A 19,119-nucleotide genomic window follows, 5' to 3' on the forward strand; every position below is an offset into this window, starting at 1 on the left:
AGAGGCCAAAAAAGGTTAAAAGTCCAGTGAGTGCACTTGACTGAGTGAATCATGTTACAAGGAAAAATCCGAACCAACATCTCGTGACTGTGCGGTGTATTATTTTTTTGCCTCGGTGACGTACTTCACAAGTAACCAATTAAAATCCCTAAACGTTCCTCAATTGGCCAATACAAAGTCAGAGTCGCAGGGAAAAGGCGGGGCTTGTTCTGAGCCTCTCCGCTTCGTAGCTACCAGGTGGAGAAGAGTAAACTTCGTGGGGAAGATGGCGAGAGGAGCACGAAGTTTGCGAAAAATCGCCGATTATGTGAAGACGTTACCGTCCGTGACCACCCGTGACGTTCGCTCCAGAAGCAATGTCAGGTAAACGTGTGTTTTTGGAAGACGTACAGCATAACCGGTTGGAACTATCTGCAAGCGAGTTGGACTGCGAACGAAACACTGGCGTTTATCTGGTTGAAGGGATTTTGTCATCTGTAAAAATGTACCCAAACTTTTCTGACGTTTTAGTGGGTTTCTATCCAACTTTTTGCATCACTTTACGTGGTAATTTTGTTGTGTGAATTATAATCGTTAATAAATTCCACAGCGTGTGGACTAAGTCCAGAAAACGCACTGATACTTTTACCACCTGAAACTTAGCTTTACGCCATTTCCACTATGAATTTCAATTTCGTATCGTGTCAATGATGTTGGCCAGTTTAATCAAAGGCGAGATCCTGCATGGAAAATCTGTTGTCACGATCTCAGAAAATGTCACGGGGTGGAGATATTTGTACAGTATCTAGTGGTTGCTGTAAGTGTTTATGTCGCGTTCTAATTGTCAAGTAATGACTTAATTTAGCGCTCTACAGAAGGGCAATTATTAGTTGCTTCATAATTTAATACCGTACAATCATACTATGTCATCGACCGGGTACTAGGGTTTCCAAACACAACGTCGCGGATCAGTACTGGGCCACTTGGTCCCAGGTGTTAGTTCTGTAGAATGTTATGATATGTGTGCCAAAGAATTGTAACGTAGTCCACAATCCCATGGGGTCGACCATACTGTCGGTCAGCTATGCCTTTTCTGTGCAAACGCCAAAACTAGATTTTAGTTTATACATCAAGTTTTTGGTGGGGTGTCACAGTCTGTAGTGATGGACAAGTGCACGGAGTGTTTGGACAGACGGGCGTGTGCGCAGTATGACAGCTAATTGCGTTTGATAGTTGATTTGGATCTGCATAAACTTCAACAGAGAGGCTGGGTTGCTGACCCAAAAGTATTGCCCAGCATGACTTCTATTGACCTTGTCAATTTTCTCATTTTCCACCGTAACCCTTTTTTTGTCAACCGAATGGCCTTGAGAATGATAAAAGTATGGAGGCATATTCCATACTCTGCTTAAAAATAAGCATGGTTTTATTTTGTTTTCGTGGTGGTCTAACCAGCTACTAGTGGTGCAGTTGAGGGAGGTTGGAGAAAGACTGGCTGACTCCAACATAAAGTGCATGACAGTCATCCAGCCGAGTTGTCACTAAGGCATGGATTAGTGTTTCTAAGTGCTGGTAGAAAGGAGAGGCTTTACCATAGCTGCCTAAAATGAAAGAAGCTAGATTGAACAACACTGATTTGCCTGTCGAATTTAAAATAACTGACCAATTTAAAAGTCAAGTTCAAGACGTTTGGGTTTAGCGAAAACGCCACTGAGACGAGGAACCATATATATATACAGGTATATACTGTATATATTTTTTTAAAATCCACTGCCCATCCAGGTTTTGATTTCCTCTAGACCGGACAAAAGTGGCCTTAAGGAGAAAGCATACTTTTTGCTTCGCAGGACAAAGTTTTGACTCTCATCCGCATGGCAGTTTTTGCATAACATGTTTTTGCAGGGTCATCGGATCCAATTAAAAACAGTACAGGCACCAAAATAAAACCCTGTGGAACACCAAAGAACGGAGGGGCAGAGCAGGACTCGCAGCAACCAAGGCTAACAACAAAACACGTGCCTGCCAAAAGGATCTAAACCACTCTGGAGTGCTACCACTTATGCACACCTGATGCTGTAAACGCGCCATAATTCTAATGGTGGTATGAAGCTCGTTCGTTAAAAAAAAGTTGCAGGATTCAAAGTGTTGGACTAAAAGTAGCGTTCTATAGTTCAGAAAGTATGATAATTCATATTGTGTTCAGTGAAAGTTTTGTTGTTGCATGTTCATCCCAAACGGCGTCTTTGTTAATTTATTGAGGTCAAATGTTGAGTATTTAAAATGGTTTATTAAATTGTGTATGTGAGGTTGTGTTTGTATTGCCAAATGCACGAAGCTTTGAATAATGTTTGCATTTTCTTTTATTTGAAGGGACAAAAAAAATAGGGCATTTTATTTTTAAATCATATCGCCTGGGCCATACGTTTTGGAGAGATTCTTGGAAAAGGAGAACGGGCCAAATAATGTAGCGGGTGGGGGAACTGAGAAAAATTTACCCTGGGATTGGACTGGTAAAACAAGCAAAGGGTTCCCACCATTTACAACGGCTACATTCAGCCTAATGGTAAGTTGTGTGTGTAATCTTGTGTTTTTTATTTGTTTCGATGCCGTCCCATCCAAATAGTGTGTCTTTACGTGAAACGATTCCGTGGGTGTTATGTATCGAATCGTCTTTTATGAGCAAGGTAGACTAGCTATAAATCGGTTAAGCATTGCCGATGATTTGTTGTTTCTTTGATTTTAATTACTGTCATTTGGGAAGTTTGGGCTTCCGAGAGCTTTTCCATGTTGCATATTAATGAACATGACAAAAGCTACAGCTGCATCATATCGATTAGCATTGTAATTGAATAGAATCTTTACATTTTAAAATCGTTACATCCTTGAATCGTATTGTAGCGAGAATTGTTATCAAATCGTTTTTTGGATTGAGAGATGTACAACCCCCGTTTAATCATTTCTTACATGACAGCTGTAACTTAGTTTTAGACATGCATTCATAGATCTTAAAAGGTTATACTATACAATATATTCTTATAATATAACAGTTGGTGAATTATTTCTACACACTGGTGATGTTTTACAGTTAAAATGTTAGTTATGACATTGCAACTGCAGTTTATAAATGTTATGGTGATAGAATATTTTCATTGTTTATCATGGGAGAATAGATTTTCAATTTTTTGTTGTTAAAGTTGTTGAAACTTTGTCAAAGGATTTGAATGTATGCCAGTTTTGTTTTGTCATTGAATTCAAGTGAGTTCAGACTTAAAGGAAGCGTTGTCGTCTCGCCAGCTGACAGTGGTGAGTGAGACAAGGCCGGGATGGAATGCAAAGTAGTCTCCAGTGACGCAAAATTTAAGGCGAGAAATTGTTTGGATGCATTACACCAAATGTGAGTAAATGTCCCCACACTACCGCAAACACCACTCGGAGCTCATGGTATAATGTGTTAATTTCACTACTGTGCACTTCTATTACCCCCCCCCCCCCCCCCCTCTACATTGATGGCCTTCTTCTATTCTGAGGTTGCACTTGCATTGACCGTCGGAGTCGGTCACACGGCGAGTGGATCAGGTTTCAACTCGTCAGGAATGGGCGAGTCCCTCAATCTGATTTGCACAGAGACAAATTTTTATTTTATTTTTTGTTCAATGACACCTATTGGTAACGTCTCATTGATGACGTGTCGAGACAGGTTTTACGACTCGTGGAAGAGCATGATCTTTTTATCATTCACATAACTGAACAGCAATAATAATTGCATTGACATCCTTCACGCTCTAATAGTGTCGGCGTCCCTGACCTTTTTTATCTGCAATGCTGTCACATGCCTTGGTGAATGACAGCATGACAGTTTCCACGTAGCACTTCTCAATCCATAGCAGCGAGTTTGGGATAGCAGCCATAAATGCATCAATACGTTTTTGTATTTTTGGAGTTGATGTGGAATTTTAGTTGCCTTTATTGACAAGTTTATGATGAAACGGCCAAAAGATATTGCCCTAACCGGCCATAGCATACTTTGATTCAAGTCAAATAAGGGTACATTGACACAGGGGTGATCTCTTACCCCCCGTATAGACAGCAACATTTATTTTTGAAATGGTTGGCACACACAGGAAACTATGGGGCAGCCACAGTGACACGGTTTTAAAATCTGTTTTTATTAAAAACAGTCCTGTGTAAAAGGACAAACCGCCTTCACAAGAAAGACTGGAGAGTTTAGTTTGGGACCGATTGTAATTGTCATAAAATTTTACATCACTGATGGACAGCGAGTGTAGGAAGGATCGCATGTCAATATGTCTGCATTCCTTCAACTTTTGCACCTTGGGAGCGATTTACTGAGCTGTCGGATTGATATTTGCCACTATACTGCTTTCACGTGTCACATTTCTCAACAAGAATCGATAGTCTACACATTGTTTGCCTTGAATTGTGTGTTTGACTCCAGACTAGCTTGAACTGTCATCTCCGTGTTGTGCTGTCTTTTAGCTTCATTCTTTCACAGAGAACCTGCAGAATTGGCTCATCAAAATCATGACATTTGTTCGTCTGAGCCTTTTTAACAGAACTCGGCAAAGGCGCTATGTTATACCGTATGCTGCAATCAAATCATGATGTCAGCGCCGGTGTCAAATTTGACTTATAAAATATATTTACTGTTACTTGTGTACAGCATTTCCTTGCATACAGGTGCATCCTAAATCTGTCAGGACTCTTAACACAACCTTTAAAGTCAAATCATGTGGATCACTGTGTGAAATGCGCTACTGGAAATTGTAAATGCTTTTTATGCCTTTCATGTTGAGGAAGTGCCCATTACATTTTTCAAACATTAAGAAATGTCCTCTGCATGGCCATGCCTGAAGGCATGTAAAGACGCTTGAAGTGGGCCAAGGTGGCATTGTGTCTGCTGTGTGTCCAGCAGGTACCCATCATATGGCATCCTGATGACGCGCCTGCCTCCCTTGCTGGGCACCGCCATGCCTGGCCGCAGCGTGGTCCTTCCCGTCCGCGCCTTCTTCAACATTGCCAACACTTTCTCCAAGAGAAGGGAATACGCTGAAAGACGCATCATTGGGTATGTCGAGCTAATCGGGTTTCACGCCCAGAGGGGATTTTCTTCAAGTGTTATTCACCTGTGGTCTTACTTGTAACGTTTTTAGCTCATAGATAATACTGCTCAATTATTAGGACACAATTATTCCAGGCTTGTAACTCATTCAGTTCCAGCCAATTCTGGACCAAGTATGAAAAGAAGTTTAAAAACATCTTTGGGAGTGAATGAGTTAACTGGTTTGCTACCACTACAATCCTTGGTAGAAATCCTAAGTTAAGATAAATGAGACAATCTGGAAAATTTGGTCTGGTTCCCACACGCTTCTTACTTTTTTTTTCTCTCTCTCTCTCTTCCTTTGTCCTATTCTTTTGTGTGTGTGTGTTGGGGGGATTTGATGTATTAAGTGGTTGTATTACTTGAATTTGTGTGCAGACAAGAAGTCATTTTGTCCTTTATCACAAGCACCATGCACTGTGTCACGCTTGCTGTTACGTAATAATGACAAATATATATTTGAAGGGGGTGAGGCTGTGTCACAGTCTAGCATTTCAGTCCTACGGTTCAAATCTTGTGTGTGTCTGGGTGGCGCTTACATAATTTGAAATCCAACGCAGTGCAGTTACCACCATTGTGGCACAACACTCAAATTAACAGTTTTCCTTTGACTTCACTTCTATCTAGAATAATTTGTTCCAGTTCCAGCTGTCTCTATCTTAAAACATTTATTTACTGTACATGTATTTTTTTAAGTCCCATTTAACAGCCATTAAAATATCTCATATTAATATATGTGAAAAATGATGAAATATTTAAAAGGTCTCTTAAACTTTTTACTCATTTTCTGATGCATGTTTTAATATTTGTCAACTAGAACACACCCACTTTCTGCCACTAATGTATGTAGGCCAATTTGTCAAGGCTATTTTTCAATGGTCAAAAATGGAAGTGGATCTTGTCCACCTTGTCGGTGAAATTCTGGTTTGTAAGCCATACCACCATGACCTCACTTTACCTTTGAGAGCAATGCAGCTTTTGAGTTGATGATAATGAAGACAAGGGTGTGAATCTCGTCTTGTTGATTATGAGGGAAAGAAATACCATAATGTTGGCAGTCAGACAAGTTGAGGCACCTGACGCCCAGGCAGAGTATATATGATATAAAAAGAGTATGCGTCATGGTAGTTCATAGAAAGCAAAGTACAGTATTGTGATTGTGAATGGCAACAAAAACCATGGAAAGCAGCCACACTTGAGTTGTGCGGTGAGTCTGTGTCATTCACAGTGTTTCTTTGCTGCATTTAGAAAAAAAAACTATCGGTTGTTTTTGTTGTTTTTCCTGTATTTTCACACAACACAATTGAAAGTTATGTCAGAATGCTCTAAAACAGCTGACAATATTGGTCACAGCTATGAAACTGACTTACAGTAAATTAATGACGAATGAAGAGGAGTAAGAAATCTTTAAGAAATTGTCACACAAGTATAAAAGGAAGTAAATTCCCAATTTAATGTTCATTTAAACATATACATTTGTATTATTTTGTGTGCAGGTTTTCCATGCAAGAGATGTACGAGGTGGTGGCCGGCGTGGAGGATTACCGCCTCTTTGTACCTTGGTGCAAGAAGTCCGACGTCGTCTTTAAGCGGACCGGGTACTGCAAGGCCAAACTCACTGTGGGCTTCCCGCCAGTGACTGAAAACTACACCTCCCTCGTCACTACAGTGCGCCCCCACCTGGTCAAGGTGCGCTACTTTATTTCTAAGTCTAGCATATCTGCACAATCTAAGGCAGCGATTCCTATACCGTATTCAAGTGCAGCGTTTTATTCAAAGTGTCCATAATATTACAGTGGCGTACAACATGAAATGTACTATGCTATTGTATTTTAACATTAGTCATGGTGGTGGTACTTGAAGTTTTTTTTCAGTGCCACTTGGTGTAAAAACTTTGATAGCTGCTCCTATAGGTCAGGGATGGTCAACTTAAATGATAGAGGGGGCCACAATTTTTCATCAGCTCTACTGGATGGCCACCGGGACCATGCAATTCCTAATCGGATGAATGACAATTCTAAATATATAATACAATACAATACATCCTGATTTATATGGCACTTTCACAACAACTGCTGCTGTAACAAAGCACTTTTACAAAACAGTTAACATAAAGTAAAAAACACAAGACAGCATAAAAACACGGACAGTCGTGCAATCTTAACCACTTTTCCCTCATACGCTTTGTTGTTTGAAGCTGTTCTAGATGAAAGAGGAGAGAATCAAAGTGTCCTATGGATAAAATACAGTATGTGCATATGTCTGTTTTTTAAATTGAAGTAATGTCCATCGTAGTGTTTTAATATTCATTCATTCATCTTCCGAACCGCTTTATCCTCACTTGGGTCGCGGGGGGTGCTGGAGCCTATCCCAGCTGTCTCTGGGCAGTTGGCGGGGGACACCCTGAATCGGTTGCCAGCCAATCGCAGGGCACACAGAGACGAACAACCATGCACGCCCACACTCACACGTAGGGACAATTTAGAGTGATCAATCAGCCTGCCATGCATGTTTTTGGAATGTGGGAGAAAACCGCAGTACCCGGAGAAAACCCACGCAGCCCGGGGAGAACATGCAAAACTACACACGGAGAGGCCGGAGCTGGAATTGAACTCGGTACCTCTGCACTGTGAAGTTGACGTGCTAACCACTGGAATACCGGGCCGCCTTGTTTTAATATTTGTCATTTTTATTCATACATTCCTCAAGGTACATATAAAAGATCCAGCCTTCAATTACAAAGAATTTGAACAAACAAAAAGTAACCATATTTGTTTTCTTTTCTACCCAGTGCAAAAGACCCTTGTGCATAAGGATGGCATAAAATTGCCAAACAGCAAACCAACATACAGTCTAAGATCTCATTTTGGGCATTTTTTTCACAAAAATCAACTCACTCAGAATGTAAATAATATACCGGCACTGTGTTTGTCTTGCTTGTCATACCAAATCCACAAAAACGTGTTGGGCCTATTACCTCAGGGATGAACTGAAAGATTTATGGCAATTCTGGGCCAGTTTTATCTTTAACACGTACTATAGGTATGTGATTTTAATATAACTGAATACATTTTCTTTTTCACCTTTTCCCCTGAGGTTTTCAGTTTTCATTTCCTAATTCCAACAACATTATTGCAGTATGCAACCCTGCGATCAGCTATTTTACATCACACGCATCTCATACGCACCAAGTATGTGCACCCCTGAGGTTAAGGCAGTAAAAGACCTGGTGGAAGGCGCACGTAAGCAATGTCTCTCATCTCCCATAAAACTATACAGTTTAACTGCACTGGATTTGTTTTTTCTGTTCTAAACCCCCAAATCTCCTCAAAAATCACTTATAAATCTCCAGTATAGATTTTCCACAAAAAAACTGGGTTTACGCTACCTAACCCTTTTCCACCAAAAAACAGTCAAAATATTAGAACACGCCTTTGCATTGTTTATGAATCAAAAACAAGTTCATTCTCTATATTTTTTATACAGTATTATATATTGCAATACAGTACCGTGCCACTTCTTTTTATTAAAAGCATGGGACAAAATGTTTTTGTTTTGATGGTGGAACTGATTAATGCCGTTTCACTTCCTTTCAAAAAGGAAATTGATTTGATATACAGATAGATTGAGTTATGATCTTGGTCATGTAACAAATTTAACTCATAATTAGGGATAGCACTGTTTACGAGACTAACTGACTCTCCCACTTCTGCCACCCGTCAGGCATCCTGCTCGGACGGCAAACTGTTCAACCACCTGGAGACGATTTGGCGCTTCAGCCCTGGCCTACCTGGCTACCCTCGCACCTGCACTGTGGACTTTGACGTGAGTACATTTTGAAATGAACATCAACAAGATGCCTAGACGATGCAGTTTGACATCCGATTTTGAGACATGTGCGGTAAATGCAGATTTGTAATTGTGATTGCACTTGTAAAAAAAATAAAATAATTGCCACCGCATGAGTGGTTGTTTGAGGAAAAGCACTGTAGAAAATAAATGAATGATTAGAGATCCACACATAATGCATTTGTTATACAGTAATTGTTCCTTTTAAACCTAATTGTTTTTATATGGGAGCTTTACATCATAACGACAGCACTGTTAAAGATAACAAATTGCTTGACATACTCTTGGCAGCAAGTCAGAAGTCCATCACGGGGAAATGGTGAAAACTAGAATCACACACCACTGAAAAATGGATTGACATTGTCCATTAAATTTACAGTACAGTATAGGAAAGCATTTCCTTTCACTCAATTTTTTTTCAAGCCAGGTATGATTAAAATGTACACCAGTGGTCACCAACATGGTGCCCGCGGGCACCAGGTAGCCCGTGAAGACCACTTGAGTAGCCCGCCAGTGCCTGGACATTGTGATTTGCTAGTAGAAATTATGATTTAAAAATGCAAACATTGGCAGTACTGTGAGACATTTCGAAACACGATCAAAGTCTGACAATTTAAATCATCAAGTATTAAAAATAACACATCCTCATATTATTGAAGGTATTTTGGACAAATATGTTATTTCAGACGTGTATCAATTTGGTAGCCCTTCACACAATCGGTACACATGAAGTTGCTCTCACCCTCAAAAATGTTGGTGACACCTGATGTACACATTATGTAAAACCTGTTGTATCTGATTTCATTTACAATTAGGCTCCTAGTTTTGTTTCTCCACACATGACAACTAGGTTATTTTATTTCTAATCATTTGAACAAAGCCTTGAGATACTAGTTTGACTCCTAACAAAACAGATCATCTTTCTCTATTCAAATATTTGGGAATGCCATCAAACCGTTGCAAGCCCCCCCCCCCCCCTCAAATGCAATGTGTTTTTAATGATTAAAAAAATATCACTGTATAATATTTGACTTTGTAAACTTTTTGCCGTGTTGACAATCAAATTATTAAAATAAACAGTTTTTTGAGTCACAATTGGCATCAGTTGAGTCGCCAATATGCTGCTTGACCCTTAGGGGTAGTTTGAGATAGGTATACACATACATTGGGGGTGACCAATACATCAATCGTGACCTACAGGTTACTCGCGGACTAATCCCGAGAGGTCGCAATGGTTGTAGAATTTTTTTGTGTCTGTGTATGTGTTGATATGATGTATTTTTGTGTTAGCGCACACTGCACCCGCAGCACCCTATAAGTCGCAATTTCACATAAAAAGTCTTTATAAAATAAAATAATCAGGTCGCTTTCAACCTACGTTGATGCATGACCTACATCACCAGAAGTTGTTCGCGATCAGCAATCTGCAATTGCAGCTTACAATCAGATCAATTGCGAAATATCTTTGTTGGGTTTTTTTGTGTGTTTGTTTTGTTATTATTCTCAAAATTGGTTTCAGTTGCAATTTACCAATGGCAGTGACAAAGAATGGGAATCTGGGGTGCCAGGAGAAACATTTTAAAATGGCACACGTGAGCTACAATAGTGATGTTTAATATACGAGAAGTGAGTAGTGTTTCTGAGGTATTTGTGTTTAAACATTCACTGCATTATGGGTTTATATATATACTGTACATGTATATATAAAATTCATCATCATTTCTTTTGATTGTGCGCCGCGGTCCTCGTTTGCATTTCCCATTCAAAGATGTATTGGCGGTGTTCCTCAGATCTCCTTCGAGTTCCGCTCACTCATCCATTCGCAATTGGCGCACGTGTTCTTCGACGAGGTGGTGAAGCAGATGGTGTCGGCATTCGAGCGCCGCGCCACCTCCGTCCATGGCCCCGAGACGCCCATCCCGCGTGAGCTCATGTTCCACGAGGTTCACCACACGTAGCGACGCTGCAGCGGAGGAGTGGAAAACAACAAAGAAAACGAAAGCAACGACTCATGTTTTACCGAAAACGCCAGTGCCTTTGTCTTTTTTTTTCTTCTTTGAATTTTTCTATTGGTTTTACAGCAGATTTATTAGCGAAGCACGCAAGCTTAGCACCACTTTGTGTGTCAGCTTGTTTGTTCCATCAAGATCCTTGTTTGGCTTGCTTTTTCCCCCCCTCACCAGCATCTTGTTGCAAACTCCTCCCACTGGAGATTACAAGTTGGTGTCAGGTCAGCAATATTTTATTGGAAACAGGTAACCAGCGGGAAACATACCATCCCACATTTCATTAGTTTGGTTTGATTTGCTTAGATTGACAACAACATGTGACAAAGGCAGGGAACCTTTTTCTGATTGGGGCCAGTTCAGGTGCATAAGATTTGGGCGGCAGGGGGGATAAGATATTGGCGATGGGGGGGGGGGGGGGGGTAATGATATGCTCGGAGAATGTGTGGGTTTCATGTTTTGAGGCTTTTTGTGACTGTTCCTCAGAAGGTGTGTTTAGGGAGCAAACACTGAAGTTGTTTCTTTTGTTGTGTAAACGTTTTTAGGTCAAATGAATAAATATGAAGGCTTCCCCATGTTCCAAACCAAAAATCAAACAAAAAATAATGGGGGAATTGACCCCCCTCCCCCATGCCAGATTCACTCACCAACATATTGTATATAGGGAATCAAATCTATCTTGACTCCAGTGTATCTCAGCATATCTGCAGTTCAGCATCCTCAAATGGGTTTTCAACGCATTTCTTATTTGCTGGTTTTGTCGCTATCTTGTTGCCAAGTGATGATGTTGAGGGGCTTCATTTAAACAAAAAAAGTGCTTTGCTGCTGCTTTGTGCCAACTCTTTGCCAGGGAACTATATTGAAATGATTTGAGGAGCTTAATTCGGACAAAAGTAGTATTTTGATGCCATCTGTAGGCAATGGCGAACCTCTTTTGCACTTGGAGGAATACTGCAGAGGAGACTCAAGGAGTGACTGAAATAACACAAGTAGTAATCCATTTTGGTTTGAAGCCTCCATTTTAGCGATTTTGATCGCTCCCAAATTTGTGATGAGTTTTCATTACTTTGTGTGGGTGCAGCCCAGTGATGACGTTTGATGAATCACCACGTGCTTAACCAAACATCTTGTGCACCACCTTGAAGACTTTCATGCTTGCTTCTCAGGTTGTTTTTTTCCCCCCTTTGAGATTAATTCCGTATACTTGCATTGAGCCTCCATCTGGCACACGAGCTGACTTTCACATGCCCCCATCAGGAGTTCTCATTTCATTTGTATTCAAGAATTGCCTGGTGGGCTGGATCAGATGTTTGGACTTCAGCAACAAAGGAGTCGTAGTTGCCCACCCACTTTGCTACAATTGTCATGTTTTGGATAGACAGCAAATGTTGAAAGGGTGCTCATATGTTGTTATTCACTCATGGTAGTCATTTGTTGACTGTTACCTACACAGAGCAAAGCTATTTCCATGCTGGACTCAAGAGGTGTGTCATTGTACAGTATATAGTATTTTATGTGCAATATCAGGAAGCCTTTATTTTATTTATTTTTTAAAGAAACATAGCAAAGCAAGCCAGTACATACTGTATGCCCATGCAAATATTTATCATTCTTTTTAAAAACCTGCTCACATATTTATTTAAGTGTAAATATCACATCAGGTTGTTTTCAAAAAGGGAAAAGTGTATTTTTTTTTTGATTAAGGGACTGATTTAGTGTTTTCAAAAAATGGCATTTGAAACAGAAATGTACTAACTGCATGATATATAAAAAAATTTTTCTAAAAATGTGTTGTTCTCTCACCCCGCCCCCCTCTTCAATTGGCAGCAGGACCAAAATAGCTGCATCATGTGAATGGTAAGAATAAATCTGCCTCTATGGTAAAAAGTCTATGCTGCCATCATAAAGTAGAGTAAAGTTCAAGCCTTGAAGATGTCCTTGAAGGAGACTCGAATCTTTTTTCACATTATTGAATGCCACACATTCTACATAAATTATATACAGATGTCTTTGCTTCAAGTGCAGCAAATGAATGCAAAGAAGTAAAATGTTACAACCATAGAACAAATCATTGCAACAGAAAAGCAGCGGGCTACCCGGAAGAACTCGAGCATTATAAGTAGCGTAATAAAATTTCCTGTGTGGTAATTAAATGCCACCGTTTCCCTGCAAACACATTCCACGGTGAGTAACTTGTTGATTTAGTGGCTACCTCCTTTGTCCAGCATTTGCATGGAGGGCGGACTGTGATATTGATGGCAATTAATACTTCAGGATATGTATTACAAGAACCCGAACACAGAAGGTTTGGGATTTATGAAATATTCAGAGAAGAAAAATCATCACTATTAATGCCTACATGGTACCGAGTATTTACTGCTCGTGTGCCCTTTTATTACATACAAAATATATGAAGGGATGTTTTAATCATTTCTGAAAAATTTCTGAAGTGGTGTTGAATGCTTTTTCAGAATCGAGATTTTTGTGGTATCCGTATCAAATTGTAGGCATCGTGTCCAATTACAATGAATCCGGAATCAGTTGAAAAATCAGTTTAATTAAATCAAATAAGCCTTCACCTGGTTCATGAGCCGGGCAAAAACCATGACATACAATATATATAAAAAAAATTAATGACAAATAAATGACAGCAACACATTCCTGGCTTCACTTCATACTCTGCGTCTTTTTTTCTTTTCAAACAATGTTGCTTTTTTTTCTCCGTTTGTTTTTAAGGTAAGAACTTTACAGGAAGTTGAGACAGATTTCCACTGCAGGAACTCAATGTAATGCCAAAAAGGAATAAACATTGATAGTTATCATTCCTAAATCTTCCATCTGTCGGAACGAGATCTACTTTATCATGACATGGCCGACATTCAACCAAGCCATAGAGGGCATTGCTCCTGAAAACTTGGCTCCCGAATTCCTGCAGGGGAAGAAAATGGCCGTTGACATATGTAGTCCGATGTATTTTACAGCCTGTTGTGGATTAACGATGTGGAAAAGAAGCTGATCTCATTGAAGCTGGCACTACCAGGTATGCAAAGTGGAAGGGTTGACCACCCACAGTGCCAACTTCCCGTTAGTTGTCTTCAGTGAGTTTTGACTGCAGAGTCTCAGAGGTGTCATTTTGTTTAGTCTATACAGTCATGGAGGGACAAAGGAACGATGAGGTATGGTGGACATGTCTTCTTAAAAACCCATGCCACCGCCCATGCCACCCATGCCGCCCATGCCACCCATCCCGCCAGCCGGCATTTCCTTTTCCTCCTTGGGGATCTCTGTGACCACCGCCTCGGCAGTGGAGAGCAGTGAGGCCACGCCCGCAGCGTCCAGCAGGGCCGTCCGCACCACCTGCAGAGGGAGAGGACGCTTGAACCCCAAAACCTTTCACTGGGATAAGTGACAATAGCCAAAGAAGACCACCATACCTTGGTGGGGTCGATGATGCCCTTCTCCACCATGTTGACGTACTCGCCCAGCATGGCATCGTAGCCCAACTCGGCGGGGCCCTGCAATATCTTCTCCACCACGAGCGATCCCTCCACGCCAGCGTTCTTGGCGATGGTCATTGCTGGGATGCGCAGCGCCCGCCTGATGATGTCCACACCTAATAGGGAGCGAGAACTGCTTAGACCACGACACAGAAGATTTGTCACAAAATGAGTGAGCTCTTTACTAACCAATCTTCTGGTCGGCGTTAGCAGGTTTGATGGCGTCCAGGGAGGGAATGCAACGCAGCAGAGCGCAGCCGCCGCCGGGCACGATACCTTCCTCCACGGCGGCCCGGGTGGCGTTGAGGGCATCCGTCACGCGGTCCTTCTTCTCGTTGACCTCCACATCACTGGTCCCTCCGATCTGCATGAGACACGCTGGCGTTATCGTGCCGTTCATGATCGTTAGGCCTTCCTGACCGGCACACGCACCTTAAGCACGGCCACGCCATCCGAGAGCTTGGCCAGACGCTCGTTGAGTTTCTCCTTCTCGTAGTCGCTGGTGGTGTTCTCCAACTGCTCCACGATTTCGGCCGCCCGCCTCTCCACATCGGCCGGCGCGCCAGCGCCCTTTAGGAGCAGCGTGTCGTCTTTGGTGATCTGCACCTCGCCCACCTTGCCGAAGTCGTGCGCCTGGATGTCCTCCAAAGCCACGCCGACAGCATCGTCGCCGAACACCTGAGGAATGCACACCGTACGATGTCAGATAATAGGGAGGATGTGGTTCAAAGGACCAGCCAACAATTGCTCATACTACAGATTGGTTGCCACCATTAGGTCGTTATTTTGCTCTTGTTTGAAAGTTAGGATGTTCTTTGTAATACATTAACGTTTTTATGAGGGGTGGGTAGTTTGACTTTACAATGCAGAGTTTTTCTCTTCAGAATTGTCTTCACAAGGGATTCAACTGGACCTACAGTGCCCCCGGTGGCGATTGCCATATCCTTCAGCTGATTCTTCCTGTTGTCTCCAAAGCCTGGAGCTTTGACCGCTACCACCTGCAGGCCAACCTTCAGCCTGCAAAATGACAAACACATACATGTCAGATTATATCAATCAAATGAATCATCATTTTATTCTCATTTTATTTATTTTGTAAGCTGACCTGTTAAGGACCAGGGTACTGAGGGCCTCTCCATCCACATCTTCAGCCACAATTACCAGAGGCTTGCGGTGCTGGTTGGCGATTTCCAGGGCGGGAACGATGCTCTGCACGCTGGAGATTTTCTTCTCACTGAGCAACAGGTAAGCATCCTGGAACTCACATTTCTGACCTGCGCAGTTAGAAAATCCAGGCAATGTTGCATCATTCAAGGCAATCACACAGTCGTTTGTTGGCAGTTGCAATGGTGAAAAAGCAAGCTTCTTACCTTTGGCTGTGTTGATGAAGTATGGGGAGATGTAACCACGGTCAAACTTCATACCCTCAATGACTTCCAACTCATCATGAAGAGTTTTTCCATCCTGGAAGAGCGCAATGGAGATCATTTATAATATAAAACATCTTGACATTAAAATATTGTACAATGGAACAAAATGACGTTAGCGCCTCGAATAGATGCATAAGTTGAAAAAAGAAAAAAAAAGCTGAGCAGACATCCTTTGTGTGCTGCAGTAACTAGAGTAACCAAGGCTTGATTCGATATTTAGTTAAATAGTTAGTTTAAAACCGAACCTATGAGTTAAAATATGCATCACCAAAAGCCGACTCTGAATTACATAAACCAAATTTGTATTGTTTTCTTTGCACTGAAAAACTGAATTGTAGAATGTGAATTTATGACTGTGCAATTGTAGGTCAGTAAACTTGAAACTGAATTTTAAAATGAAACTTATTTCAGTTTCCCTGAAGCCAAGTGCGATCCTCACTGAAAATTCAATTGTGTACATTTTCACCTTCACGGTACCTTTATTTACACACACGCGATGACAACAAACTCAAATTTTTAAGTCAAGAGGTGACATCTAGCCATGTTTTTCGTGATAACCAAAATCACTTCACCAGTGCGCATTCAGAGAATAATTCTGAAAGCGCTCTTAGTCATATAATGCACCTTTAGTGGTACCAGACATTAAAATGAACAATGAATAATAATTAATACTATTATTATTAATAAGTATGGTGTTCCAATAATTTCTGCCCATGAATGCTCTTCCAAAATAAAATACAGGTAATGTTGTAAATTTCCCCAGTGTGGGACAAATAAAGGATATCTTATCTTAAATGACAGTTTAAGTCTGACACCTAATTTTACAGCATTCCAATCAATGACCGTATTTTTCGAATTCTAAATCACAGTCGCCCCCACCTCCCCACACACAGTATTTTATTATCTCAAATGGACAACCTAAAAAGTCACTGACCTTCACAGTGATGACACCCTTGCGACCGACTTTCTTCATCGCATTGGAAATGACATTCCCAATGTCTGTGTCACCATTGGCTGATATGGTGGCAACCTAAAAGACATGACCAAAATGTAATTTAATCTACAGGTATATTCAACCGGTGTTAAGCAGTTTGACCTTCTTGTTAATGAACGTGCGCACCTGTGCAATCTCCTCAGGTGTGGTGACTGGCTTGGAAAGGCGCTTGAGCTCACTGATGACTGTTTCGACGGCCATCATGACACCGCGGCGGATCTCCACGGGGTTGGCACCCTTGCTGATGGTGTCAAAGCCCTCCTTGGCGATGGCGCGTGCAAGCACGGTAGCGGTGGTGGTGCCGTCGCCTGCCTCCTCGTTGGTGTTGTTGGCTACATCCTGCACCAGCTTGGCACCGATGTTCTTGTACTTGTCCTTCAAATCAATGCTCTTGGCCACTGTCACACCATCCTTGGTCACCTTCGGGCTACCCCAGCTCTGCTCGATGATGACCGTGCGGCCCTGCAACAGACCCAATAATCATTTCTTTGAATTCTTCTTAGGTTGTTGATTTTTTTATAACACTAACCAAGTGACTAAACAAATTGTGTTTGACTGTTGCATTCGCTGTCATTTCGTACCTTTGGGCCCATTGTCACGGCGACGGTATCGGCCAATAGGTCAACCCCTTGTAGCATAAGGGCACGGGCATCTGCGCCGAATTTGACATCCTTGGCGTAGGCACGGGTGAGGTGAGGCGCGAGCTTCCGGCACACGGGCCTCACCTGCTTCATGATTGTGGGGAGATGAAACATGTCTGTGGAAACAAAGAAGAAATGTAGCATGTTTAAATGCCGCTGTTTAATAGTGGCATGTTTTGTTTTTTTAAGGATGCTTGCTAAGTATAATTGGAAGCAAAGTACGAGTAGGCAATCATTGTCCGAGTCTATTTGTCCATTCCACAACACCATATAGAAGAGGCCCTTTATGGCCATTGGTGGGATAGGAATCGAATGAACAAACTTACACTTGATTTCCAATTGAGTAACAACATAACTGATTGGTTTATTAGCATTTTGTATACATTCGAATCAGTTTAAACAAAACATCATACTTCAATTCACATACTATTAAAAAATACATTTGAACCATTGCTCTAAAGCCATTAAATTTCACCCAAACCAGCCTCCGGTGCCTTTTGCGTAAACGCGAATGAGATATTTGATGAGCGTGACATTGCTCATTCACCAACCCACGTGTCCTCTTGCGGGGTCGTGCGTCACAAGGTCAAATAGCAAAAACGCATGCGCAAGTACCTCTCCATCTCTCCACGCCTGATGAACAACCACTACTACAGAACTACGACCATTCCCTTCTGAAAAGCTCGTCAATTCATTCACCAAATTAAAGTCACTCTCCCTGCACATGATACCCACCACGCAATTACATGATTGTTAACCGTGGACTCTCTGGTGTAACATTATCTCAGTTAAGGACATTTATTTGAGCGTGAAACAATAACTTAAGTAAATGTGTCCTTGCAGAAAAATGGTCAAATCTGTTAGCAAGAAGCAAGTGACACTTGTGATCCCGCAGAAAAGTGATAAAATCTGTTAGCAAGAAGCGAGTGAAGCTAGGTAGCAAGCTAGTCACATTTTTATCTTCTTTTCTAAGCAAATTGTTTTGTTATAAGCCAGTGTAGCTACAATGACTGTTAGTTGTAGCCGTTGGCATACGGTTATTTAAATAATATTAACACTTACTCGCAAGGTGTGTGTTGTTAAAGCGGCTGCAGAGGAGGCACGTCTGTCAGACGAGGTGATATAACGACTGGAGGTGAGGGCTGACTGATGGAGACGCACATGGCCTATCACACATCCGGGAACTCCGCCGGCAAGCCCCGGATTCTGAATAACGCTATTCCTGTCACAAAAAGTTATTTTGTCGCCCTTTTAAAGATATTTTAAACCCTATTTCAATTGTAATAATGGGTTCGTACAATAAAAATTGCAAAAACGATTCAATTTTGCCCGGTAACTTTAAAAAGGTTGAGTTTAGATAAATGAATGCTCGTTCCGGGGCCAAAATTCCAGAAAATTCTCTTTGCCCTATTGGAGGGAAAAAAAGAGGTCAAAGTTGACATTGTGCAATGTTGCTCAATGCGGAAATTCGTTAAAAAGCTAAATAGTGGCGTATCAATTTTATTCCTTATCAAGATTATTCTAATAATAAGCGACATTTGTTTGTAAAAAAAATAGCATTATTTCGATTTACCACGTAACTTGTTGGAATTTCCTCGCTCTTT

General features: G+C 41.4%; 2 protein-coding genes across 4 annotated transcripts; one reads left to right on the plus strand and one right to left on the minus strand.

The window, feature by feature from the left end:
- Window positions 1-113: 113 nt before the first annotated feature.
- coq10b (coenzyme Q10B) lies at window positions 114-12,740 on the plus strand. 3 transcript variants are annotated; one of them, XM_052081804.1, is made up of 5 exons: window positions 114-363; window positions 4,913-5,065; window positions 6,595-6,787; window positions 8,822-8,923; window positions 10,738-12,740. In XM_052081804.1, the coding sequence occupies exons 1-5, from the start codon at window positions 266-268 to the stop codon at window positions 10,903-10,905; spliced, it is 714 nt and encodes a 237-aa protein (XP_051937764.1). In that variant the 5' UTR covers window positions 114-265; the 3' UTR covers window positions 10,906-12,740. The 3 variants fall into 3 exon arrangements, with proteins under 3 accessions (XP_051937764.1, XP_051937765.1, XP_051937763.1); XM_052081805.1 differs by having other exon boundaries at window positions 137-369; XM_052081803.1 differs by having other exon boundaries at window positions 139-363; window positions 4,910-5,065.
- A 750-nt stretch (window positions 12,741-13,490) lies between these two features.
- On the minus strand, window positions 13,491-18,735 carry hspd1 (heat shock 60 protein 1). Its single transcript, XM_052081782.1, has 11 exons — window positions 18,578-18,735; window positions 17,456-17,631; window positions 17,001-17,336; window positions 16,815-16,910; window positions 15,821-15,914; window positions 15,556-15,724; window positions 15,368-15,467; window positions 14,883-15,128; window positions 14,640-14,814; window positions 14,388-14,566; window positions 13,491-14,310 (listed from the first exon to the last, which is right to left on the minus strand). The coding sequence occupies exons 2-11, from the start codon at window positions 17,627-17,629 to the stop codon at window positions 14,149-14,151; spliced, it is 1,731 nt and encodes a 576-aa protein (XP_051937742.1). The 5' UTR covers window positions 17,630-17,631; window positions 18,578-18,735; the 3' UTR covers window positions 13,491-14,148.
- Between the last annotated feature and the right edge of the window lie 384 nt (window positions 18,736-19,119).

Source organism: Hippocampus zosterae, chromosome 12 (assembly GCF_025434085.1).
Source record: "Hippocampus zosterae strain Florida chromosome 12, ASM2543408v3, whole genome shotgun sequence".
NCBI lineage: Eukaryota > Metazoa > Chordata > Actinopteri > Syngnathiformes > Syngnathidae > Hippocampus > Hippocampus zosterae.